General features: G+C 37.6%; 4 protein-coding genes across 5 annotated transcripts in view; 1 reads left to right on the plus strand and 3 right to left on the minus strand.

Annotated features, from left to right (window-relative positions):
• LOC108743063 (GTPase-activating protein CdGAPr) overlaps positions 1 to 27,277 on the plus strand; it is a 123,888-nt gene that overhangs the window by 41,008 nt on the left and 55,603 nt on the right. For both annotated transcript variants that reach the window (XM_018478479.1, XM_018478478.1), the window contains 6 exons: positions 456 to 648; positions 2,744 to 2,931; positions 3,089 to 3,277; positions 4,798 to 4,982; positions 6,548 to 6,793; positions 7,860 to 7,991. In XM_018478479.1, the coding sequence (XP_018333981.1) occupies positions 483 to 648; positions 2,744 to 2,931; positions 3,089 to 3,277; positions 4,798 to 4,982; positions 6,548 to 6,793; positions 7,860 to 7,991 (1,106 nt within the window). In that variant the 5' untranslated portion in view covers positions 456 to 482. The remainder of the gene's footprint in view (positions 1 to 455; positions 649 to 2,743; positions 2,932 to 3,088; positions 3,278 to 4,797; positions 4,983 to 6,547; positions 6,794 to 7,859; positions 7,992 to 27,277) is intronic.
• On the minus strand, positions 11,094 to 12,005 carry LOC108743070 (putative uncharacterized protein DDB_G0274435). Its single transcript, XM_018478489.1, has 2 exons — positions 11,370 to 12,005; positions 11,094 to 11,317 (listed from the first exon to the last, which is right to left on the minus strand). The coding sequence occupies exons 1-2, from the start codon at positions 11,817 to 11,819 to the stop codon at positions 11,210 to 11,212; spliced, it is 558 nt and encodes a 185-aa protein (XP_018333991.1). The 5' UTR covers positions 11,820 to 12,005; the 3' UTR covers positions 11,094 to 11,209.
• LOC108743065 (flocculation protein FLO11-like) lies at positions 12,550 to 14,861 on the minus strand. The gene has a single exon (XM_018478482.1). It carries the CDS (start codon positions 14,517 to 14,519, stop codon positions 12,951 to 12,953), a length of 1,569 nt encoding a protein of 522 aa, XP_018333984.1. The 5' UTR covers positions 14,520 to 14,861; the 3' UTR covers positions 12,550 to 12,950.
• Positions 18,946 to 25,534, minus strand: LOC112904593 (probable GPI-anchored adhesin-like protein PGA55). The gene is made up of 3 exons (XM_025974967.1): positions 25,404 to 25,534; positions 24,863 to 25,048; positions 18,946 to 24,664 (listed from the first exon to the last, which is right to left on the minus strand). The coding sequence occupies exons 2-3, from the start codon at positions 24,924 to 24,926 to the stop codon at positions 19,407 to 19,409; spliced, it is 5,322 nt and encodes a 1,773-aa protein (XP_025830752.1). The 5' UTR covers positions 24,927 to 25,048; positions 25,404 to 25,534; the 3' UTR covers positions 18,946 to 19,406.

A 27,277-nucleotide genomic window follows, 5' to 3' on the forward strand; every position in this document is an offset into this window, starting at 1 on the left:
GACCACTTCGAATTATTTTATTCGATTAAGCTAACGTGCCTATCACGTTGAGGTTGGCTACGCCGGGATTCGTTTTCAGCAAGCAGATATCCACACAAGTGGACCTTGTTGGAGCATACGTAATCCTAAAATGTAGCATCGTACTACAGATGGCGTTTACTGCTGCGCCATTTGTAGTATTTTCTAAAATGTTATTAGATAAATTAACTACTTATGTAAGTAATCGCATTTTTAAAAAGAATTGTTTCATCGTTGTTACCACCACAGACAGTTTTCACACTAAAATGAATTGCTTACCATTAATGTCACCCTTATAAAAATATTAATATGGATGGACTGCGACATATGCATTATTTATGAATAGAGTCGGGAAGCATGAATACTGTGCTGGATGAAATCGTTACCATTTCGTATTGAGATTAATTGTTTGCCTCATTTATTTATTTCTTTTTCAGGCACTATGCAGTAGTGAGTCGTGCGAAATGCAGATCTCGGAGGTGGGAATACCGGGACCTGAGCCGGGGGCGGAACCATGTCGCTTTCCAAAACTCGAGGAATGCGCCCATTTCCACTACGAGAGGGTGCAACTTCCTCGTCTGGAGGTCACGTTACAAGACAGCTTGGACAAATCCCTCCACTCCCAGCACAGTAAGTTTGCGATTAAACAAAGCAGGATAAAACAAAACAAAACAACACGATTATACTTGAATAAGTTTATTAAAAGCGTTAGTTGTTGTAAACGGAATTAAATTTAGATTCAGTATTAATTGAAATTTATTAGTTAATTGTCTTAATGCCCTACATTCTACAATTTACACTTCAGGATGTGTCTATCTTTAATTTCACAATTAACTTCTTTCTCACTTATTTTATTTCCTTATACTAAATTCTGTTAGTTCAATTGCACCAACTTGCTAAAAGTTATCATCAATTTGAAAGTGTTTAATTCACTACGCCTTGGGACCCTAATTTGTCGTTTTGGTGATATTATAACGAAAGTTTAGCTGTTTCAGTGCCTTTTTATTAATTATTATGGCATTTCTGATCAAAATATTTGCACAGTATCTTCATAGGTGCGAGTGAGATTTGGCCCTTTCGTGTAGTTCATTTGCATCAAATTCATATAGGTTATTGGTGCTCCGTTTGTTGGGATTTTGACGTCATTAACAATAAAAGTATATAATAAACAGCAATTTATTTAGATTTTTCACCAGTACTTAGTACTTAAATACTTACAGGTGTCGATCTTGCTGTTTTTGACAAATATGTTTCATTTTACGTGGATTTAGCGTGTAGGTAAAACGTAATCTGACGCCACATTCCTGGCCCACGTGTATACGTCCATTTGAGGAAACAAAACAAAAAACAATTAAATAAGCATTCATATTGCTGTCAACACACAAGTTGCGACAAAAGAATGTAATGCAGCCTGCCGCCGGCTGTTATTCAATTAATTATTAAAATCGTTCTTTGCCTCATTTGCACTCTTATCCGGCGTTAATGTGGGAAAAGCACGACCAGGTGTTCGCAGAAGGCTGTAATTACATGTAGCGGTTGTTAAGAAACAAAATGGATTTGTTTACTAAATGGCGATTATATTTTCAAGATTTACATGAAAATTATTTCGTTTATCCAACGTGTTTGGTGTTACTGTAATTATATTTCATAAATAAAATGGTTAACATCTCATGTTTATTGCATTTCTCTTTTTTATACGCTTACATTAGCATATTTAACAATAAAAGTGGTACAAATTATTGGCAAATGGGTGTGGTATATGTTGAAATTCTTGAATGATATATTAACATTCTTTTTGATGATTAAAATTGATATTTGTGCATGTAATGTGTATTGGTAACAAAAATTAAGGTTAGGGTTAAACAAAAATGAAAAAAAAAAACGTAAAATCAACCGAACACAACAACAAATGGCAACCTTGCAGTAATGTTGCTAAGCATTTCAATAATGCAAAATAATCGCTAGTTTTCAATTTCACTCAGTGCAAATTTTTATTTCGAGGAATCACTCTAGCATTGGAGTATTTTTGCCTGTAATAATGTCATTAGATCAATTGCACCGGATTCTGTTTTGTATTAAGTGCAAAATTTTTGGTATATTTGAACTACTTAAGCTTACATGTAAAGGGTTTGGGTAATGGCGTCACAATCCCTTTAAAAATTGATCAAATTTCAATGTTATTTTTATCCCGCATTCTAATTGTTTACTGTATCATCTGTAATCTTTTTAATTAGTAATGTACTTTTATATAAATAAAGAATAAAATAGTCCTTTAAATGATCGGTAAGTTCTTCTGCAATTAATATTAATTTGCAAATCCACTTTTTATTGTTGTTATCTGCAAAATTGTTCGTACAATGAAATAATAAAAAGTGTTTACATATTCTCTAGAAGGGTCAAGATGTGTCTATATAACAACCATACGATAAGGAAGTGTTTACGTAACTGCAGAAAGGGCAAGGTAGTGTCTACATAATCACCTCAAGGATAAAATCGTAAAATATATATTCACAATAAAAAATAAGATGCGTATTTAATTGATAAAATTGACGTTTAAAAAGAAATAAATGTGTCTCCTACTTAGTCCATTACCCAATCAAACGCTTAATTAAAAAAGTATTCTGTTATTTTAAACTAACTTTATCCAACCTGAAAGGGTGTTTTGTTGACTATCAGTTTCGGTTGCGTAGCTGTTTGGGTTTATTATTGTTATTTTTTTTTTAAGCAAACGAAGAGGACGACTCGGAATATTACATGGTTCAGGTGAGTTCAGCGGAAGAGTGCTGGCTGGTGCAACGAAATTATGAAAACTTCCGGATGCTAGACGCTCAAATCCACCAGTGCATCTTCGACAGAAAAATATCCCAGTTGCCCGATCTTTCTAGTCACGATGAAAACGAAGAAAACAACGCCGTAAGTTACTTATCTTCATTACGTTTTATAACACGTTTTATATTTACAACAACCCATTAAGAAAATTTGGTGATGTAACGTTACTGATACTCATGTGTCGATAATTATTTCATAAGTGACCAATAAATACTTGAATGTTGTGATACTATTGTTATAGGACTTATTGAAAAACTATTTGGAACGGTTCTCTGTTATCGCCGACAATTCGGTCAATTGCGGTCCGGTGCTCAATTGGTTTCAAATGGACAATAAAGGTCACAGACTGCTGGTGCCCAGTGAAGAGAGTCGTTCCATCAATACTCCAGCCGTTGCGGCGGCTTACAGTGTCCGCAGATATGTTTCTCAGGTAAATTGTTGGAATTGTCACACAGATTAAATGAATGAGTTAGTTTTGAGGGTCATGGTATTTGCTGAATTTTGGGAATTTGGTGTTTGTCAAGTATTGTCGTTAATACAGGAAAATTAAAGTAATAGTTCGACACGTTTTTTGTATTAAAACAAAATAAAATAATACAACGCATCGGCAATCGGAAGCAAAAAATTATTGTGCTTTTCCATGACCCCACGTTGGTATCGAAAGTTAATTGAGCGTTTAAGACAGTAGGCGCAGCGGAAAAGAAAAGGTTAGAAGCCTTCGAAATGTGGTGTTATAGACGAATGATGAGGATAACGTGGATAGAAAAGGTTAGAAATGAAGAGGCATTAGAAAGAATAGGAGAACAGAGGACTCTATGGAAGTCAATAAAAAAATAGGCGAATCAGAGACATATTAGAGGCAGAAGCAGGAGTTAGGAGGGGTAGAGGTTGACCTAGGTTAGATTACTGTTCGCAAATAATTAAGGATGTGGGTAGTTCTAGTTTTAGGGAAATGCGAAGATTAGCTCAGGATAGGAAAAAGTGGAGGTACGTGTCCAACCAGTCTTAGAACTGACGACCTTATGGTGATTATGATAGCTCTTCAGCATCTCCAACAGTAAATACGTGGGATACAACATTGAAGCAGGACGTTCCGATTGACTCAAGAAAAATTCAGTTTTGAATTATGTCTTTCTCTGTTTACCAAAAATTTTGCGATTTGGCGTCTTGCTCGTACAAGCCATCCATATAGTTTAGATTAAAAGAATCGAATAAATGTGCAAAAAAATGACCACGCAAAGCTGGTCGGCACCATCTACTAAGTAATGGTGAGTTGTGTAACACAACACCATTATGGTAATTTCGAATATTTGTACATTCAGGTAGGCAGACACTTGTATACAAATGGTCATATGAAGGTAGGCAGCGTGATAGAATTTCCTTGACGTTTTGGGTTTGACGGTTTCCGTGAATGATACTGTTTACATAATATCACGTTGTACACATACCACTTGAATTACCGTTCGAGCTTCTGTGTTTGTTTACTTAATTACATGTGCGAGTTGACACCGTTCTGCGGCAATTAATATTAACAACGGCGGAAAGATAACAGTCGCAAGGCACGCTCCAAGTACTACAGTGCCATCTGGATAGTATTGAATAAAAATGTAGAGCAACACACATGTATTTATTAAAACAACCTGCGCTTTTAGGAGATGTTTGTTTTTGTACCACTTTACGGGAGGTCCAAACGCTTTTCAATTTATTATTTCTGGTTGGCTGTAACAGATTGTTTCTGGGCTGAATCGCTCGTTAAATTGCCAAGACTCCTTCTTTTTTTTTTTGAAGTTCTTGCGGAAGTTATTTGATAAAAGACAAAGTTGGAAAGATCTTCAAGTTTCTCTTCATTGTAATATTAAGAAAATGACTTATGAGCAGCTTGTAAACTCAAAATTAATATTCGCGAATATTTGTCCATTTTTTACATCCTTGATTTCTTTTCTTCATCAGGCGAGAGACGAACTGAACTTAGAAGTCGGTGACATGATATCGGTAATCGATATGACTAGTCCTGCTGAGTCGGTGTGGTGGAGAGGCAAGCGAGGCTTCCAAGTGGGCTTTTTTCCTCAACACTGCGTCCACATTATTGGAGACAAAGTGCCCAGGAATATGCCCGTTCCACCACCTGTTGTTGGGTAAGAAATAACTCTGTTTCAATATTAGGAGATTCCATAATAGATCGACTCCTCATTCATCAATTGTCGCGATGGTTTATTGAAAGTTTCAAAATCAAGAAAGTGCACATCCGAAAAAAGAAAAAATTAATTTCACAATAACTATTCCACCATAGAGTCACCTCTCAGATGAAAGAAATCATCATATCTTCCACCTGGAAGAAATCATCACATCTTCCACCTGGAAGAAATCATCACTTGTTCCATCGGAGGAAGCTACTGTGTGGTGAAAAAGTTATTCCGAATTTCAGTTCCATTTTTTCAACCAAATTTGGTAATTGTCCAGAATTGGGGCTCCAGATCGAAATCCCTCCAAAATTTTTTTCATCGATTTCCGGTCGTTTTACATAATAGAATTAGGTCTTAGAAGATGGAGGAGACAGTTTCTTATGACTTCATAAATAAAAAAAAAATTTTGACGCATTGTTTGGATAGGTAGCTTTATGACAGATTGTATTTTATTCAATGCCTCTGCCAGCCGGAGGCGAGCTGATATGTGAGGTTATTTTATTCACAGAAAGTATCAGTTTTATACATTTCCTAGTACAATATCGGAATTTCATACAATTTAAGAACAAAGGCTTTCACGGCCGGAATCCATAGTAGAATGCAGATTCGGGCTATAGGGCCGTGGTCTAAGTGAACGATTCCGTCCAGACGTTTCGTCAGCTACTGCGGCTGACATCTTCAGTGGTAGTACTGACAGTCGCTGTCGAGACATCGAGATACAATCTACGTTCACGTTGTCAACGCAGCACTACCACTGAAGATGTCAGCCGCAGTAGCTGACGAAACGTCTGGACGGAATCGTTCACTTAGACCACGGCCCTATAGCCCGAATCTGCATTCTTTCATACAATTCTTAGAATTGGGGCTCCAGACCAAACTCGCTCCAAAAATTATTCCATCGATTTCTGGTCATTTCTGAGGGTTCTGTGATTATATTTGAAGCGGCGGAGACACATTTGTTTTTATTATAGCATGCATCATAGGGTATATGCTGTATGTATATTTATTTCTTCTTTTAATATTAATAAAAGAATTTTATGCAGTGACAATCGTGAGATAAGGAGATTAAAAGCTTATTTAACTTTTAACAGCCCCCCCTTCGCCTCTGATCGCTTATCCCCTCTCTTTCCATACTTACAGTTTAGAACTGTGATTTGTATTTTGAAAAATTGTTCAAAATTTTTTTTTATTTATGAAGTCTATATCTAATTCTATTATGTAAAATGACCGGGAAATCGTCGAAAAAATGTTTGGAGCGGTTTTGATCTGGAGCCTCAATTCTGCATAATTACTCAAAATTTTAACTCACAACTTCTTTCTCGACACTTTAGGGAGTACTTCTGGTAGATTCAGAAATCGGTCTTCATCAGAAGAAGCCCTAAAGAAATTAGTAACCGTAGGCGTTAGTGAAACGTCAAAGGGAACAATAACATTCCAATGTGACGCGTTCGTTACAATTTTTTTGAGAAGATTTGTTTTAACATCCTGATAATTTTTTTGTTTCCGCTTTTTCATAGGTCTTTAGCAATAAGTCCAGTGAAACCGGTGCTCAGAAAACATGGCAAACTAATCGCGTTCTTCCGCAGCTTTATCCTTAATCGTCCTTCGCGACGCAGGCTCAAACAGTCGGGTATACTGAAGGAACGCGTTTTCGGCTGTGATCTCGGCGAGCATCTCCTCAATTCCGGTCACGACATACCGATGGTGCTCAAGTGTTGTGCTGAATTCATCGAGAAGCACGGCATCGTCGATGGCATTTACAGGTTAGTTACTGATTTTGATTCGTTGACCATCAGATTTGCCAAACTTTTCTACAAGAATTTCTCTTTCTTCTATCCAAAGCTAGATGGAGCCGAATGCTCCATTTATTTCGTACATTATTGTACTTTAACTGTATGGTAAATTTTATTTTTATACTTTTGTGTAGTGCTTTATTTGTACTTTTTATATGCAACATCAACTTGAAATCGACCACTTTTCGATTTTGAATTACTACAAATTTTGTTGCTGTTGTCACCCCCCGCCGGGAATCGAGCCCGGGACCTTTGGCTTCACGCACCAATGCTCTTACCAACTAACCTACGAGAGATGACAATAGCAACCACGATAAACCTGGCCTACTAGGTTAACGATTCGTCAATTTTTTTTATTATTAACGTAATTATAGGTATATAATCATATATATATGAGACTTAAACATTGTTTTATTAATTACTAATAGTGGTCAATGTTAATATGTAACATCAACTTAAAATCACTTTTCTATCGCTTTTTAGCGCGAGTGCCCATCCAGTATTTCAGAGATGGACCACCTACTTCGGTTTCCTCCCCAACACTCCCTTCTGCCCACACTCTTAACCCATTTCCCATCTCAACCCTATCCCCAATCCCCAGCTTTTTCACTTTCTTCCCGGGGATGATTAATCCACAGGGTTTATCTTCCCGCTCGAGGAGGGGTTTTAGTCGGTAAGAATCCGACACTACCTCCCTTCAGGGGGTGTCTTTTCCCCTCCTCGAGCATAATCTAAACAAAAAAAAAAGAAATCACTTTTCTATTTTGAACCACTACACCATCACCACCAGGTTTGTTGCGGTTGCTGTTGTCATCCCTTGTAGCTTAGTTGGTCAGAGCATTGGTGCGTAAAGCCAAAGGTCCCGGGTTCGATTCCCGGCGGTGGGTGACAACAGTAACAAAAATGTTTTCCACATTAATTTCAGGAAATTTGTAGTGGTTCAAAATCGAAAAGTGATTTCTAATAAAACAGTGTATTTTTTTTTTTGTTGTGGTGGTGTGCTAGATGCTCATGGTTTGGATATTTCTCGTTTCAGGTTATCTGGAATAACCTCGAACATCCAGAAGTTAAGAAATACGTTTGACGAGGACAGAATACCGGACCTTTACACCGAAGACATCCTCCAGGACATCCATTCTGTCGCTTCGCTGCTGAAAATGTATTTCAGGTAAGCACTTTTCTTATTTCTCGTCCCATTTGGATTTGCGATGTCGAGAAGGAAATGATTGTTTTGGGTAGGACGCAATATTGTGCAATAATTTTACACAAGGGTACCTAACAGAGTCGGACTGAAGATTTTAGTCCGGGGTGCGATGTAACCAAATGGCTTGGTTTAGAAGGGAAAGTGCTCAAATTTTAACAGCACTCGTTTTTAAATAAATTTAAAAAGTTAGGAGGAAATTTTGCGTTTGTCTTTGCCTCGGTTTTTGCTCTTTTTTTTTTAATTATTAAGTTTTTTTTAATTTCTCTTTTTTTTCACATTTTTTGAGCCCAGGGTGCAAGGGTACAAATGCAACCCCGGACCAGTCGGGCCCTGGTACCTAATGATAATAAAATTCTACGTCTTGTCTTGTCTTGTCAGATTGTGGCTTCATCAAGCTTGAAAGATGATGAGATATTTACTGAATGCATTGGCGCTCCGTGAAAATTAATTTCAGTTGCTTTCTTCAAGTATAGTTGAGTACAAGCGATTATTATTTAAAAAGAAATTTATCACAAAATCATCAAATATTATTATTATTATTGCTTTTCTCTGTTTTACTGAATAAGCCCTACTGAGAAGAATCAAGAGGGTCATCAAGTTGTCCTTGGCAGGTAGGTGAGCAGTAAGAGAGGGCACATCCCATTTGAGTTTTTGTTTATAAGTTTTTGGTTCTTGCAGTTTCGGAAGACGAATATAAATGGCAATTAATTTTGTTGCTGTACGGAATTTATTCAAAACGTATCCCGAATTTTGGGGGTTTTCTAAAATTATTTATCCATGAATATATGTTTTGCCCCCTTCAAAGTAATCCCCACCAGATATTATACACTTGTGCCAACGTTTTTTCCAATCCCCGAAGCATTTAAAAAAATCATTTTTTGTGGTCTTGTTTAGCTCCTCCTTCGATGCCTCTTTATCTCCTCAATCGTAGCGTAGCATCGTCCCTTTTATAGGCCTCTTCAGTTTCGGGAACATGAAAAAGTCGCAGGGGGACAGATGTCGGGAATACGGTGGCTGCGGCATTATTACTGTGTTGTTTTTGGTAAAAAATTTGCACAAGCAACAATGTGTAAGCAGGGGCGTTATCATGGTCCAAAGGCCAAGTTTTGTTCTTTCACAAATCCGGGTGTTTCTGGCGGATCGCTTCGCGCAAATTGCGCATAACTTGCAGATAATATTCCTTATTGACCATTCTACCCTGTGGCAAGAACTCATGATGCACCACGTCCCTCCAATCGAAGAAAAGTTTAAGCAAATCCTTCACATTCGACGTAATTTGGCGTGCTTTTTTCGGTCTTGGCTCGTGCGGCAGCTTCTATTTGGAGGATTGAGCTTTGATTTCCACGTCATAACCATAAACCCATGATTCGCCATCAGTTATGACCCTCTGGAGCAAATTTGAGTTGTCGCGGACAGTCCAACAGCTTCTTAGCCATGTTAATATTATGCTGCTTTTAGTCGAAATTTTTACTAATTACTAATTTCGCGGCTACTTGTCTCATACGCAAACCATTGGTAAAAATCGAATGGCAGGAGCTAATCCATATGTTTAGGTTCTCAGCAACTTCTCTGATGGTGATTTGAACATTGGCCAATACTATTTTCTTCACTTCATCAATGTTTTCCTCTGTTGTTGACGTGTTCCAAAATTAACTGAACACTCAACTTGGCCGAACTTGTCGGTATAAGTGAAAGACATAAGTACCAACATAACACCACAAAAAAACAGAAAATTGAATATACATAACCCGCGGAAATTCAAAATTCGTCATACTTTTTAAACAGATCTCGTATAACATACATTGCACCTATTAGCCCGTAGTATTCTTTCGAAGAGTATATACTTCTTGAAACTGCCCTTTGCATATTGGTATCATTTACGGGAAGCAATCCCAGAAAATGTAGATTCCCCTTCTTTTACGTAACGTCTTATTTTTCAATACTTTTACTGTTGACTGCACAATTATTTTTATAATACTTTTCACATTGTAGTTTGCACATGATTTGTCAGATTTTTAGGTTATGGGCGATTAAATCCCCTGGCTTGCTGGTAGACTTGTGTAGATATAACATGACCGCGTCTGTTATATCTTTTTAGTAATATGAGACACTATGTCATTCCAGACTATGGCATAGTTTTTTCACCGGTTATAATTTTATTTTATTATTTTTTGATTAATACAATGTGCATGGACAGTGGGCGCTGCGGAAAAGAAAAGATTAGAAGCCTTCGAAATGTGGTGTTATAGGCGAATGATGAGGATACCGTCTATAGAGAAGGTTAGAAATGAAGAGGCATTAGAAAGAGAAAGAGAACACAGAACTCTATGGAAGTCAATAAAAAATAGGCGAGATAGGTTGATAGGACACCTTATCAGGCATGAAAGTCTAGTCAGAGACATATTAGAGACAGAAACGGGAGTTAGGATTGGTAGAGGTAGACCTACATTAGATTACTGTTCGCAGATAGTTAAGGATGTGGGTTGTTCTAGTTTTAGGGAAATGCAAAGTTTAGCTCAGGATAGGAAAGAGTGGAGGTGAGTCTCCAACCAGTCTTAGGGCTGACGACCTTATGATTATGACAATGTACTCGAGATTTGTTAATTTGGAAATTAGTAAGTGACTGTTAAAGGTGTATACTTGAAGCATGGCATTGCGTTGGTGTGAAATGTGGACGGTGGGCAATGCAGAAAAGAAGCTGTTAGTTGTTGAAATGTAGTGTTGTTGAAAATACTGTGGATGAGGGGGTATAAGAAACGATAGAACTGAGGTCGTTATGGAGATCAATAAGAAATAGACGATTTAGGTTAGTAAAACACGTTCTCAGGAACAGTTAGAGACATATAAGAAGTGGAAACAGAAGTTAGAGGGGTAGATGTAGACCTAGACTAGATTACTGCTTGTAAATAGTTAAAAATGCAGGTTGCTTGAGTTTTTGAAAAAATGCGAAGAAGTTGAGTTGCCTGTTCAGTCAGTTTTTAGACTGAAGACCCAATGATGATGATGGATGTAATGTAGAAACATAAACATAGAGAGTATTTTTGTTGTTCAATAATTTTCTCGAAATATTAAGTATCTGTACAGGGATTTATTAAGTTATCCGTGCATTACCTACATCCCTGTTAAATTACATGATTTACTTATTGAATTTTTGGTAGAGCTTTTGGTAGAGCTTTCGTCCGTCACTCCTTGTTCACAAGAGCAAGACTGTGCGCTTTCGTTCCAAGTGTAAGTGCCATCTTCGTCTTGGCACAAGGTGATCTCAAGATACACGCAGTCGGTGTCGGTAGCTTGAAAACGAAAAATTGGTGGAGGTTTTTCTCCAATTTTAGGCGAACTTACTTGCTGAGACTGAAGATCTTGTTGTGCTGTTTCTTTTTCTTGTATTTCATCTTCTTCTTTTTTTGTGTCATCAGCACTCGAATCTCGACGATTACAGTAATTTCGCTTTTGCGTGTCATCTTTCTCTTGTTGACTTTGGCTTATGTCATCTGATTTCTGGGTGTCTTTCGATTCATCCTTTTCTTCGATAGGTTCAGTGACGGCTTTCGAATTCGCCATCAGTTCTTCTCGGTTTAGACGGAATGCCTCCACGGTGAGTAAGGTGAATTTGTTATCAAAAAAGGCGAACAACTCTTGGTCAGTTATTTCATCGTCACTGGTGTCGCTTTGCTGTTGCCGTTGCTGTTGCTGTTGCTGTTGCTGTTGATTTGAGCTAGTGCTACATTTGCGTGGTGGTCGTTTCTTCTTGTCGCAAGTAGTCCTCGTGTAGGGTTTACAATAATTTTCCATTTTTTTTTGTTTTGGGCGAACTACCCTATTTTCATTTTAGTAATTTTTGTCCAATATGAAATTATATAACCTAGAATATGTCATTTAACGACAAATTTTTTTTGACCACTGTCAACGGTTGGTATAATAGTACATTACGTATCGAGGGAAGAAACAAGGTTATTCCAGGCTGTATGTGAATTGGCATTTCTTCTCTATTTCATAGACACAAAACGAGCATTCCGCGCTAACATGACAAAAAAAATATTTTGTCTGCAACATGCAGTCTGAGGCAACCCTATTTCTTCCCGAGGTTCGTATACTATTTTTTGTCATGTTAGCGCGGAAAGCTCGCGTGCTATGAAATAGGGAAGAAATGACGTCTTTTCAGCCGTGTTTTAGTCGGAAGGTAATAAAATTAGTCTTTTGAGCGCATGGGCATGCGCAGAAATCAGTTGTTCAATAACAGTGTCTTTCTAACCTCTAAATCATTTACTCTTATTTCACAAACTATCAATTTAATAACGAGCATTCCGCATAAACATGACAAAAAATAGTATACGTACCTCGGGAAGAAATAGGGTTATCTCAGACTGCATGTTTGCCACCCGAGCCGAAGCACATGCAGTCTGAAATAACCCTGTTTCTTCCCTCGATACGTACCTAATGTACTATTTTAAGATAAAGGATGTTAAAAATACCAAAAAAAAAATGAAAAAGTATCTACATAGTTAAGAATATTTTATTTATATACCTACTTGTACATGACATACCTAAATGTAACAAAAAAGTATTTAATTTTTATCTACAATATATTTTGTATCATAAAATTCTTCATCTTCTTGTAATTACGGTTTATGTAAATGGTAATAACAAACATTAATAAACCTAGGGGGTAGTTTCAATTTTATTTAGTAGGTACTTATTTCGGTATTCCCGCGTCAGAAAATGATGCCTGTTAAAGATGCTGTTGATGGTACTTGTTCAGTTTTCAATGGTGTGGTACAGTTTGAAATTTCCGAATTTACAACTTCTAATTGTTATTGTATTTGAACTCGTGCGCGTTGTTGGTAAATCATTTGGTGAATCATTGTTTAATGTTGTAGCATAACTCTAACCTTTTTTAATTGTGTTATTGACCTTAAGAATATGTCATTGATGTGACTTGCGTATTGTAAAATTGTGGTTATTTTCGACTTTATAAATGATGACAGGGCACTGATATTCTGGCATAGACGTTGCTATAGGTAGAACATTCTCAAGGTCAATAGTTGTAGCACTGATTTGAAGTGTGTCTAGCAATACTGATGCTGAAGTGGCAGTTTCGACCATTAGCGATATATTTTGGTTTACGTTCTCTTTTGCTTTATCTTTGGAAGTTTCTACACTATTTTGGTTGGAATTTGGCACCACTAATTTTGGAGAAGCATTTTCAGTCGTCAGTAACATATCTTGACTTATACCTTCTGATTCTGTTGTTCTTAAACCTTTATCGGTACCTATAATAGTATTTTGAGTGGTGCCTGTCACAGCTAATAATGATGGAACATCTTCAGTCTCCCATGTCTTTCTGTTACTTGAATCTTCTAATACCACAGTTGTTACTAAACCACTGTCAGTGATTATGGTATTATTTTGAATGGTATCGGACGTCATTAAGGGTTGAGCACTTTCGGTCGTTGTGGTTGTTTCCGGGCTGGTACTGTTTTGGATGGTGTTTGATACCATTGATGTTGGTGTAGCATTTTCAAAAATATTTAACGTTGATTGTTTTATATTTTCTGATTCTGCACTCTCTAATGTTATATCAGTAACTGTATTGGTAGCTTGAGTACTGTGACTTAATTCTATTAAATCTATTAATGTTTCTAAACGAATATCATTGATAGCGGTACTAGTTTGGGTAGCGCTCGCCAGAATTGTTGTTGGTAGAATATTTTCAGTATTAATAGTACTAACACTAGTTTCAGTTGATGTTGATAGATTGTTTGTGGTTAAGGTTGTTTCAGTTCCTTCTCTATCTGGAAAAGAATTTTGGATTTCTACAGATTTTGTCGTATAATTTGGAAGATGGTCAGATGTGGTACTCACGTTATCATCTGGTAAACTATCGCTCTCCATTGTTTCTATGTTTCCATCTGTTTGTGGGTGATGGTTTTTTAATGTGTTTTCTTTAACTTCGTCCACCAGCACTTTCAAAAGGGCTTTGATTCTATCCAATGTTTCTTCTGTTACTATTTTCCGTAAAAGTTTCACGTCCTCATCTTCGTCATCAGTCTCTTCGCTGTCATCTCCACCCGTGAAGTAATCTAGTATTTGAGAGGCGATTGTCTGGATAATACTTCCTATGTTAGATTCTTCAGTAGGCGGTGGAACAGTACTTGGTGTCACAGGAGGTGCACTTGGGCTCGGTGGAATATTATTCTCGATTTCCTCAACAGGATATTGTGAAGCCCTTGGTTCAGACGTACCTGTAAATTTGACATCTTCATCGCGTCTTGTAGTTGAAAGCTTCAGCCATTCAGTGAACGGAACGTCGTCAGTTACGATGGGGCTGTCGATCAGTTCGTTCTGGTCATAAAACGGGTCCTCGACTACATCGTCGGAATAAGCGGATTGACTGCAAACTACTTCGGCTGGCCAATTACAAACGTTTATTCTCTCGTCAAAATGTAGACCCGCGGGACATGTAATCACGTGAGGAATTCCATTGGAGCACATGTAAAATTTTGAGCAGTCATGCTCGTGAGGAACATAGACTTTTGAACCGTCGCAAATGTTGTAGGTGTTTGGTAGAATCTTCGTTCCTGTTGGTACAGTTTTAGAGAGTACAATTTTTTAGTCTTTTATATTCATTTGTTTTCGAATAGGGCATAGATACTATACATGCACTATGTCTAATCAGTATTTCAGAATTATTGAAAGATAACATTTGGAGAAGACGTGATCAACATCATTAAAGACAGTACAACTGTAGGGATAGATATACAAGGGGATAAAGATTAGTATGTTTAAATTTGCAAATGAAATAGCAGTGTTGTTGTCTTCTAGCAAGGAGGAGTTAGAGATAGCTTTAAATAAAATAGAAGCGGTATTGACGAAAGAAAAAGTGGGGAAAGAGCGAATATAAAGAAATGAGAGACGAAAAATTAGAATAAGTGGTTGATTTTAGGTATGTAGGAAGTCAGATAAGTCAGGACGGAAGGAGTGGTAAGGATATAACGCAGAGGTTAGCGCAGGGTAGAGCCGACTTCAATAAAAAGAAGTTACTATGCTCGCGAATGGTTAATTTAGACATTCGAATAAGATTGTTAAAAGTGTATGTTTGGAGCACGGCAATGTACAGATGCGAAACATGGACATAAGTAAGGGTTAGAAGCGTTTGAAATGTGGTGTAACAGGCGAATGATGAGGATACCGTGGGTAGAAAAGGTTAGAAATGAAGAGGTATTGGAAAGAATAGGAGAACAGAGGACTCTATGGAAGTCAATAAGAAATAGGCGAGATAGGTTGGTAGGACACCTTTTCAGGAATGAAGGTCTAGTCAGAGACATATTGGAGACAGAAACATAAGTTAGGAGGAGTAGAGGTAGACCTAGATAAGATTACTGTTCGCAAATAGTTAAAGATGTGGGCTGTTCTAGTTTTAGGGAAATGTGAAGTTTAGCTCAGGATAGGAAAGAGTGGAGGTACGTGTCCAACTAGTCTTAGGGTTGACGACCTTATGATGATGATGATGAATATGATGATGTACATCTTCAATTCTAAAGTGTCCACTTGGGTTAGTAGAACATTAAAGTTAAACCAGAGTATGAGCAATAGTTTTGTTTTAAAGAACCAAAGAATAATAAAAATTATTACCATAATTCGTATTTTGACATTGAACCTTGTGAGGATAATCGCATACTTTTAATTCTGGATTAAAATGTAACGTTGGTGGACAAGACATTGGCACTTTTTTCCCATGCGTGCAAATGTAAAATTTTCCACAATTGTTCGGATCTGGTAGTAACACAGTTTGACCGTTTACATCTGATGGTGGACATTCTGAAAAAACAATAGTGTGTTTTGTTACCTGTCGTGGTAAAACAATAATTAAGAATTATTTTATTATGATTTAATGTAAGAAGAAGAAGCGTAAGAAATCTCTAGTTGTTTGTAAATTTTGATATATAGATACCTTTGATTGGGCAATCTACATTGTGTGGATAAACGCACACTTGAACTTTCGGATTAAAAAACAGTCCTTCAGGACAAGTTCTAGGGATTTTTCGTCCATGAGCGCACGCAAAATATCGTTGGCAATCGTTCTCGTCCGGCAATAAGGTGGCGCTGCTTGTTAAGTCTGATGGACATTCTAAAATAAAAGACGTATAGAAAATACCACAAATGGCGCGGTAAACGCCATCTCTAGTACGATGCTACATTTTAGGATTAGGTATGCTCCAACAAGGTCCATTTAAATATATGGATATCTACTTGCTGAAACGAATTCCCGGCGTAGCCAACCTCAACGTGATAGGCACGTTACCATAATCGAATAAAATAATTCGAAGTGGTCTGTATTCTGTCGAAACTGCCGAAACTGGATCTCATCAGCGCGTCGCAGACAGCTCCGACAGAACACAGACCAACCTTTACCTGCTGTCTTAACAGTGCGTTTTAGAAAATACCACAAATGGCGCGGTAAACGCCATCTGTAGTACGATGCTAAAGACGTATAGTTGGAACGTTCAAAATTGGCATAGTCCACAATAAAACTGTCACATTTACTTTCTTCTTTCAACTTTCTAACTAAACTAGAGCGGTTGCTGACAAAACTCCTACTTTTACTCACGACAGACGTTGTAGGGAATGTCGTAAACATAGAAAAGAGATATGTAAAGTAATAAAGAAAAAGGAATAACATTACACCTACTGATGTGTAACAGAAAGAGATGCGGACAAGCAGAATTTAAACACGTTGCCAGCATCGGTCTTTAAAGAAAGTTCAACATTTTAAGAAAATTAGGAAGGCAAAGACACTTGTTTAACCGCTGCACTGTTTACTATTATTCGGGTTTCTATTTTTATTTTGTCTGTACTTCTTATAAAGCATTTCCTAACTGAACAAGAGCGTATTCAAATGATTACAGTCCCAAGTAGAAACAAGAAAGAAGATGCGTCCATTCTCACAGATAATTTATTGCGAACTTTGCCAATTTTGACCGTCCCAACCATAATTATTACTCTTCAGTAGACTTCCTTTGTCTGTGTTCCCTGAATTTATACCTAACTCACCTGACGTATTGTTACCATACATCCACCAGAAGCAGTGGGTTGATGATAGTGTTGTCCAAAGAAAAATAACTAAAAAAATAAATATAGTAGTTGTTGTGATTGTCGTAAATATTTGATGGGTGTTTTTTTTTTAATTTCATGCGGAAAACTGATGATTTAAATGAGCGCATCGAACAGACATCGACGGGCAAAGGAAGTTAAATAAAAGATTATTAAAAGTACTTACTCTGAAACAAAAGTGTCATCTTCATTCTACTATAGTTTACCCTTTATGTACACTTCACGCCTTCATGTCACTTAATTAAGTCCATTGTTGACTTGGTTAACTTTATACCTTTTCTTCGGCATCTTATCATAATGTAAACGACCTGATAGTTGATGGAATGTCATCAACGGTTACCACTTTTAGGCGGCGCCCAATCGTATATAGCCGTAGGTGTTCACTTCCTCATTCAGGAATTTTTCTAATAAATGTAATATGTTTAACGTATAAGAGCCAATTAAAAAATCGTGAAGAACTTGATGACTCAAGATTAGGCTATAAAAGATTAATATTATTATCGTTTATTATAGACCTTTCAAGAGAGAACAACTAATAATTTAATAGTAAATAACTCTTTCGTTTAGGAAATTGCGTTCTGCTCTTTATTAACTCGACGCCGTTGTGACCCGTACGTGTTGTAATTGTGGGTATTTTTAAATTTTGAAATTATGCACCAATAATAGTTATCTTACTACCAGAGATTATTTTATTTTATTTATTCGTTATTTACCATATGAAGTTAAAAGAGGTTAATTTGACCCAATTACTGATCTGATTATGATGACGATAAAGGCGTGTAAAGACTTATTTCAACATCATAAATTTTATTTCTTTTATGTCTTTGAAATCTCGATTTAAGTAAAAATCCTAATATTTATGTTATAAAGGCGCTAGGAATATGCCCTTGTTTTTAAAATATAAAAAAAAATATATCTTTTCAGTTGTTGGTTACGATTGTTTTTAAACAATACGGTCATGTGGTATACAAAAAAATTATTTATTTAAGAAGTCAATTTACAGAAATTACTGTAGTCTGTAGTAAGTCTTGAGAAAATCCTATCTGAGGGCGAAACGTTGGGAGATTGTATATACAAGCAGCTTTTGATCTGAACGAAAATAAAGAATAGTTATCTAAGAATGTTTTTACTTGCTGATAAATAATTGTTGTCTCCTGCAGAGTTTAAGAAAACCCCCTGGACTCTCTTTTTCTCTACATAATTTTAATTTAATGTTTTTATAAATAGGGTAGGTACAGTCGGATTGCTTTTTACTAATCCTTTAAAATAAGATCTTCTATGGGCCTCAGTTTTTCTGGAGTCCACTTTATTTTGTTTTAATTATCTCATTAGTTAATATTTTTGTAAATATTGTAGCGAGCACGAATGTGTTTGTGTGCGATCGGGCACACGTGTGCGTGAACGGTTTATCGATTCGCCGAGTAGCCGCGGGCTCCTGTCTTCATGTGCGCCATATTTGCAAATGTTTGTGTCGTACCTGCCTTCTGGGAAAGCAATTAAACAGTTCAATGAAAAAATAAACTCTCCGGATGTATTCAGAAGGTTCCAGAAAGTAAACAAAAGAGCATTTAAAGGAAGAGACGATCGCCGAGAGGAGGAGAAATAAATTGACCGTTGCAAAAGTTAATCCAGAAATAAATTGACAGTGATAGAAGTGAAATTAATAGCGCGGTGAATAGTGATACATCAACAGTAGTGTAAATAAATAGAACAATTCATAACCTAAGTTTAATAGTGTTTTTAAGTTCTTTAATAATTAGTATAAATAAATAGTTTGAGTTGTTACCAGTTTTAGAAGTTAATTTTGTTAAACCCCCCAATATTTCAATATGACAATCATGTTTTGAACATGGCTCAGTACAGGTGCGAAACATGGACGTTGGACGCGACAAAAAGAAAAGGTTAGAAGCTTTTGGAGTGTCTAGATAGAGATGGTTAGAAATGATGAGGTATTAGAATAAGCAAGAGAACAGAAAGCGCTCTGGAAGTCGAAATAGGTTGGTAGGACATCTGAGACATAAAGGGTTAGTTAGAGTCATATTAGAACGAGAAAGGGGAGTTAGGTTGAGCAGAAATAGAACTAGATAAGATTGTTGTTCACAATAATTAAGGATGTGGGGTGTTCTAGTTTTAGAGAAATGAGTTCAATTTTTACCTTTTAACAATAGAAAGAATTTGTATCGCTCAAATAAGTTATTTATTGAATTTATTTACATAACGTTAGTACGAAAACTTAGCCTACCAATAAAACTAAAATATCAAATGCAATCAAAAGTCGAAGTCGTCCTTGAATTCCATCGACCGGCTGCTGGGTTCCGTTTTATGGTACAGTCTTTTAATCGGTAATGTTGGCTTCTTGGCCACGGCACGGACCGTACTGGACAAGTACTTTCCAACTATTGCGAACATGTGTTTCACCTTCTCATCTTCTCCCGCTTTCTTCCCCCTTTCGATTTGCATTGGTTCGGTGGTGGTGGAAACTAAAGACTTGTTCCTCGAAGATTCCGTTTCTGTGGCATCGAGATCATGAACGGTCGACGGAATCTCGGAGAATTTTATGGGAAACGCGGGGGTGACATCCGCCTGGATAAAGGGAGCTGGAGATGTCGACGCTACCCTCGACAACTGTTGGACCACCGTTGGAATTGTAGAAAACAAGTTTTTAAGAGTAGCTATATCGGACATCATCGATGGCACCGGTGGTTGTTCGAATGGATTCTTCGCGTACGACATCGACATGTCTTCATCGTGATTATCAGTTGATAAGGAGCGAGCAAAAGAAAGATAATTTCGAAAATTGGAGAAGAGGTCGTTTATGTTTTTGTTGTTGATTAAGATTTGTTGTGGGGAAGGTGTGACTGGTACCGCATTGGGCTTCTTTTGACTATTTACAACAGGCACGGGAGTGGACGACATCATTGGAGCAAGTGCTAGGACAATAGACTTAGGGGCTGCCGTTTTCACTTGTTGCTTTACTGGATTTGGAGTTTGGATTTCTTGCATTTGGTGTTGGCGCGGTGTTTGTGCTACTTGCGTTTTCTGCTGCGTCTTTTGATCTGTCTCACGCATAGAAGAAGGAATTGCAGCATCCTGTTTCGTTTTAGCAACTGTGTCCGACGAAGGCTTCTGATGATTCTCCGATTTGGCAGCAAACCTTTGCACGACATCTACTTCTGAAACGGACTTTTGTGGCTTCTGAAAATCTACGGAATCATTTCCAACATCAGTCTGGATGGTGTTGAGATGGTTATTCGAAAGAAACTTGTCGAAATGCGATAACAATTGGTTAACAGCAACGTCATCCATGTTAGGAGGGGTTGCTTTCGGTTGAGAAGGTGTCGGGGACGTCTGTATTGGTACTGTTTGGGTTACAGGAACTGTGGGTCTCTTGAATTTTACAAACCCTGCATGGGTACGAATCAGAAATCTTTCAAAATCATGAAGTAAAGAATCCATTGCTTTGTCATTGATAGGTGAAGACGTCGGAGGCTTTGAGGTGCTAGTAGGGACTGGTGCTTGAGTTTTAGATGGTTTCATACCAGCAGTTTGTCCTTGCGAAGCAATTTTTATAATAGGAAACGAATGTTTTAAGTACGGGGCCGGATTGTCAACAGCGGAAGAGTTCATCAGATACTTCTGGAATCCGGACAAGAGATTGTCCAGCATATCTTCGTCTATACTGATTTCCGATGATTGTGGCAAGGTTTTCCACGCTTGTGATGACGCCTTTGTTGTTACTGAAGCCGGCGTAGATGGATTTACTGGTTTTAAATCTGTGGTCGTTAAATAGTTTTCGAATTTGTTAAGCATTTCCTCTACAGTCTTGTTGTCCACTTTCGGTTCCTGCTTGACAATTTCAGATTTTTGTGGTGCCTCGTTTTTGACATTTGCCGCCGCAATCGCGTTAGTAACAGAGGAGCCCACCGTTATTACAGTGGTGCCTGGCCTTCGTAAGAACGTTTCGAAATCTCTAAGAAGCAACTTTAGGGCAGGATTGTTAATGTTTACCCCTTCTGTCGTCATTTGGTTTTCCGACGATGGATGGGGTGTGGTCGAAACGGATGCTAAGGTCGACACCAGTGGCTCGTTGGGAGGAGTGACTTCTTCAGATCCCATTCTGTTATCTGTTAATGAACCGTTGCCGTATTTGTCACTGATTAACGACGAATTGGCTTGTATAACCAATGATAGCTCTTCAGTTGTTGTGGTATTTCCCACTTTGTCATTCTCAAACATTTTTTCTAATACGTTTAAGGATTTTACATTTCCGAAAGGACTTTCAGATGCTAAACTGTTTGTGTTTCTTGAAGAAGTGTCACTTTCTGGAGGAGTACTGTGTTCGTATCCTAATACGTTTTCGGTGCTGTTAACTGCAGATGTATCTTGATTGGTGACGTTTGCGACAATGTTTGCGCCTGTTTCATTGGCCAATGGCTTTTGTGAGTTCATTAGCCATGCTGGTGGTGAAGTTAGACGTGCAAAATCTTGAAGATTAGCTTTATTTTGCCAGTAGTCCCTCTCCACTAAACTTTCCTTGCTGTTCTCGCATTCTTCGCTTGATTCTTCTGATGATTCTTCGGAACTCTCCTCTGACGATTGCTTCCTTTTGTAGGCCAAAACGATAGTTTGAGGCGGTGATTGTTTTCCGGATTTATCATTGGTAGTATTGGACGTCAGTGATCCTTTTAGTGTAGCGTTGGTGCCGTCCACCAGCAAAGCCGTTTGTTCAGTGGTTGTTATCACACCCATTGATGTGATTTTACCGACAAAAGTGAAATTTGACAAATTTGTAACGTTACCTGCTGCACCTGAATTCAAGTTATGTTCCTCTAGAACTTCGCCCGAAGTAACTGCTTCCAACATTGGTGTTACAGATGAAGTTTCTATATTTCCGATTATTTCTTTTAGATTTTTGTTTGTGTCGGAATTGGGAGATTCCGTTACTTCCGCAGATGGCGCAGCGCTTGATTTCATCAGTGGAGCTATGGTTGTTTCCATAAGCGGCGCTCCAGTTTCATCTGTACTCAAAGCTTCAGTATTAAGAATACTTGTCGATTCGATAAATGGTTCAGCACTTGTTCCTCTTTGAGTAACTTCGGTTGATTCCGTAGGTGATTCGGTATTTAATTCCATCAAAGGAGCCGTGGACGATGTAGGTGTTTCGTCATCAAAGCTGAAGTTATCGTCCTCATTTTCGTTTTCCTCATCGTCATTTGTTTCTATATCTTCATCTCCCCAGCTCATGAGATCGAAGTTCTCGTTTTTCTTATTTTCTGAAGAATCATCCGGCATTTTGAATTCTTCCGCGTCAATGCTGAAATCAAAGTCGTCAGCCACTTCAAGACCTGAAGGGAATGCAAACGAATATTCTTGTGTAGTTGTTGAAATAAGTTGAACTGGTTCCTCAGTTGTACTTGAGTACAATTTTTCCATGGTGGTGACGGCAGGGGTTGTGCTTACTACCTCTCCCATCAGTGACTGTTTTTCAGTAGTTGTTACCATTTGTTGCCTCGTCGCGTTGGCAACAGTAGAAGGAAGTTCTGTTGTCATCTGATCTTTGTTGGCATGCGTGCTTTCTTTGTTTTCATGATGTGATTTGTCGTTATCGCTTTCTTTGGCGTGTTCCTTATTGTTGGTACGTTCTCTACTACTAGTGTTTTCCTTGCTGTTAGTTTGCTCCTTGCTCGTATGTTCACCACTGTTATGTTGCTCTTTACTGTTGAACCGTTCCCTGCTATTGGGAGTTCTGTTACGTCCATTACCACCATCAATAAGTTCTTTACTATTGGTGCTTTCTTTGTTACTGATGGCGTTTGCTTTTGAATTGTCTACAATGAGAACAATTTGTTCTTTAGCCTCCTCAGATGCATCTGTCGATTTACTTTTTCCTTTTCTATTTTTTTGAGTTGGCTTCATAGTAGTATGCTGTCTAGATTTGGTTTTGCGTTTTGATGTTTTCTCACTTGGCTGATACTCCCCAATGACGTGAATATGAAAGTCAAAATCTTCGTCCGGGAACGAATAATGTAGGTAACCCGTTGCGTCTTTCTTGCTTACAGGTGTTCCTGATGATAATTGTTCTGCATTTATATTCAATTTTTTTGCCTTATCTTTGCAAGGTTTCTGTTTCTGTTTCTCAGTTCGGTTTGCATTAGAAAACTTTTTAGATTTGCCATCATCTTCGTATTCCTCGTCCGCGTTTGCTCCAGATGGATCTGAATATTCATTTTCATCTTGAGCTTTCTTGGCTGCAACTACTGCAGCCGTAGATGTTGGCGTTTCTGTCGTGGACGACTGTCTTTCGACTTCTAAACTCTCGGTGGTTTGTTGGATCTCAGCTGTGCTTTGTTTTTGCGTATTCTGTTCGAAAGAGTTCTGTAATTCGAAGGAGTGGCCACGGATTTCGAAATCTTTGTCATCATTTAGTGTGAAAGGGAAGTAATCTCGAGATCTTGTGACACTTTGGGTGACGGGGGTTGTTGATGAAATTTGCGGGAGTGCTGAGGTGAATGGTGTTGTTGGCGTTGTCACTTGTTTTTCAGGTGATGGTCTTTGTTGGAAGCCCTGAGGTGTTGGGGCATTTGTACGGATTTGGGGTTTTTCGTTGTTGTTTGTTCTTGTGTCAGGCTTGGTGGCTAAATACTGCGTAATAATGGTGATGTTGGTTTTAGATATAGCTGCAGCAGGGGTCGGTAAGGGTCGTATTGCTGTTAGTGGTGGTGTCGGTGGGGTTGCTGGAACTTCTTGTAGCCCTAGTCTAGAAGGGGTCGTTTGAACCTGATCCTGCTTTCCTTTGGACGATTTGTGGCGATCGCCCTTCGATTTCTTTGTGAATATTTTCTCACTTTCGTCTTCGAATCCAAACATGTGCTTTTCAAAGTCTTCGTCGAATTTCGAGGGATAATAGTAATGATCGTTGGAGTGTTTCTTGGGTGATTTAGATTTGCCCTTGGATTTCGCTTTCATCGAAGATGAATTTTTTCGAGGTGATTGACTTGTATGAATATCTCCCGATGTGTCAGATGTTTGATATTGTTTTGATTTCTTTTTACCCTTTGATTTCTTTTCGCCTGGCATGTAAAAGTCTTTTCCATGGAAGTTAAACTCTTCATCTGCGTTCCAATATGAATAGTCAGAGGGCTTCTTTTTCTTTTTGGGAGCAGTCGACTTAGGTGGAGACGGTTTTGGAGTCACGGCTTTTTGTGATTGACTTGGATATGTCACGGAGTTGATATTATTCTTTTGCGGTTCTTCCCATTGTTTTTGTTGTTGTGGTTGAGAAAATGTGAAAGAGTTTTGCGGTCTAACAGGAATTTGGGGGTTCTGCGGCCCAACAGGAACTTGGAGGTTCTGCGGCATTCTCCTTTCAGGTATGATGGAGATGGACGGCGGGGGAACTGGTCCAGGCAGAATTTGGGTCTGTGGAACATTCGTTGGTGGTAATGTAAACTCCTTGGTATACCTTAGATTATTGTCTAATTCTCTCTCGAGTGATTCTGGAGAAGGATATTTTGGGGCCGAAAAATCTGAAAGAAGAGATACCGTAAAAGTTAGCTGAGCATCGTTAAGGGAATTTGATGTCATGTGATGGCAAGATGGAGACCAAGTAATTCCTCAACCTTGGATGGGTGTTTTTTGAACTTGATTGTATATTTCTTAGTGTATGCTTTAGCTTTAGTGAATTGGATGACCTAGAATGTTAATGTCAGAATTTGTTTTATTACCTTTTCGACAATCGATGTTTCCTGCCATATCGCATCTCTGATTTGCACGATTGAAGTAACTCATTCCAGGGCATTTAAACAAGTATCGTTCTCCCAATGGACCGCAGTAATAAAACTTGCTGCAGTCTAAAGGGTCTGCTATCAACGTGTTCGGTAATGAGCATGCTATTTTATCCCATACTTCAACTGAAACAAGTTAAAACTATGTTTAGCAGGGAGATAGAAATTGAAAGCCACAATTAAAGTCATAACAGTTCAAGTCAGATGAAAACAACCCTTTTTGATTTGTGTAAAAAAACACAAAATTGTAATGGAAATGGGGAAAATATTGCATAGCATAGAATGCATTTGAAATCTCATAAAAGAGTGAACAGTGAACAAGGTCCAAAGATTCCTTGAAGGATGCTTATATTTAAACCTATAAGTTAGTCTGAATTTTTTCTAATTTAAAACAAATTCTCCTGGGGAGTTATTCAGATACATTTCCACATTATTTCTGGTATTAAATCGTAAACAAAGAAATAAGAGTGAATTTACTTACGGGGACTTGTTGAAATGAAATGTATTCGTAAGTAGATGGCGGTAACAAGAAGCAATATGGAGTCTGAAAAAAACAAGAAATAAAAGTTAATTAATAACGATTTTATGGACAATTAATTATTATTTAAGGTGTTGTGCAACCGTTTATATTTCTTATTTCTGTTACTAAATTATACGTGACGTATAATGGGATTGTAATTACTGAATTTCTTGTTATTATTATTAAACGGTAGTCTATTATTTTTGTTTATTTAATGTCTTACACTAACAGTAAGTTTATGTTGGTTTCTTGATTAATTGAATCAATTATTATTTAATTTAGTTTTGTTATCATAGGTCTGTGAAATGTTTGAAAAGTATGTTTCAAGCCATACTTCCGTTGTTCCCTTACCATTCTTGTCACTTCCTGTTTAAAGTCATTACAATATTTTCTAGTAATTGTTATGATTAGCGAGATAGTCAGTTCTAACTTTCATTGGAAATTTACGAATGTTGTTATCGATTGTTGTTAATAGTTTTTTTTATGTTTTATTGCTCTTATATGATCGTTACAGTAAATAGTTACCAATCTTTCTTTTGAAACTAAATCGTTTTGTGGACTGTATTTCTAACTAGTCTCTTTTTGTGTTTACTTTTTTTTAATCGAATCACATTAAAATGGCTATTCAAAGGAACGCAACCACCTGTCGGTATGTTTTCTATGTAGCTTCTTTTTTGTCGGACTTTAGAAGAGAGTCGCGGCGAAAAAAATAATGGGTTACATGTTAAATCAACCAACAACCATGTCACTCTACTCGCCCATCGGTCGGTTGCACCATTAAAAATCGAAAAACAAAGAATCGAAGACGTATTGTTCTGCAACACTAGATTCTTATTATTATCTTGTAATCTTAAATTAATCTGTGTTCTTATAGATTTAGCAGACATTCTGTATCAAATTCGCCATTTCGTTGTACTATAAGTTTGGTTAGGTGTTCCTAGGTTTTATAGTGGTAAAGTTGAAAGTGTAGATAAACATTCGTTAGTCGTTAAAGTACTACGTAATGGCGAATTTCACATAGAATGACTGCTAAATTTATAAAAACATTAGGAAAAGGTTAGAAGCGTTCGAAATGTGGTGTTACAGGCGAATTATGAGGATAACATGAAAAGAGAAGGTTAGAAATGAAGAGGTATTAGAATGAATAGGAGAACAGAGTACTTTATGGAAGTCAATAAGAAATAGGCGAGATAGGTTGGTACGACACCTTCTCAGGCATGAAGGTCTAGTCAGAGACATATTAGAGGCAGAAAAGGGAGTTAGGAGGGATAGAGGTAGACTTAGGTTAGATTACTGTTCGTAAATAGGTAAGGATGTGGGTTGTTTTAGTTTTAGGGAAATGCGAGATTAGCTCAGGATAGGAAAGAGTGGAGGTACGTGTCCAACCAGTCTTAGGACTGATGACCTTATGATGATGAATATTCTTGTATTTTAGAACACGCCTTTAAGAAGCGCTATTACCAGACAGTTTGAATGCATCCACAAATAGATAAAATAGTATGAACAGTCAAGAACTTTGGAAACTGTGTATTTATAATTACGTGCATTTATAAAGTACTAGCGACCCGCCCCAGCTTCGCACGGGTGCAATGCTGATACTAAATATGTATATTCTTGTTTTGTTTAGATTATTATCGAGAAGGGGAAAAAGATACCCCCTGAACATACTAAATATACTACAGAATGTCTTTATATACAACATTCACAGTTTTTTTGTCATTAGACAATACAAACCGGCCTCCCGGCCGGCCGGTACCGCCGCAACCGCTATGTCCCTGCATTTTAAATCTGTAATATCTTCGAAAATATTCATTTAAATTACATGCTGTAAAGGG

This window comes from Agrilus planipennis, unplaced genomic scaffold (assembly GCF_000699045.2).
Source record: "Agrilus planipennis isolate EAB-ADULT unplaced genomic scaffold, Apla_2.0 scaffold118, whole genome shotgun sequence".
NCBI classification, from domain to species: domain Eukaryota; kingdom Metazoa; phylum Arthropoda; class Insecta; order Coleoptera; family Buprestidae; genus Agrilus; species Agrilus planipennis.

What these genes read in the sequence shown, in the direction of transcription:
- LOC108743065 (XM_018478482.1), bottom strand. Translation starts at nt 14,519, where the DNA reads ATGTGCTCCAATGGAATTCCTCACGTGATTACATGTCCCGCGGGTCTA.
- LOC108743070 (XM_018478489.1), bottom strand. Translation starts at nt 11,819, where the DNA reads ATGGAAAATTATTGTAAACCCTACACGAGGACTACTTGCGACAAGAAG. An exon ending in AAGATCTTCAGTCTCAGCAA is followed by an intron (nt 11,318 to 11,369) that starts GTAAGTTCGCCT and finishes TTCGTTTTCAAG; the next exon opens with CTACCGACACCGACTGCGTG.
- LOC112904593 (XM_025974967.1), bottom strand. Translation starts at nt 24,926, where the DNA reads ATGAGTTACTTCAATCGTGCAAATCAGAGATGCGATATGGCAGGAAAC. An exon ending in AAACATCGATTGTCGAAAAG is followed by an intron (nt 24,665 to 24,862) that starts GTAATAAAACAA and finishes CTCTTCTTTCAG; the next exon opens with ATTTTTCGGCCCCAAAATAT.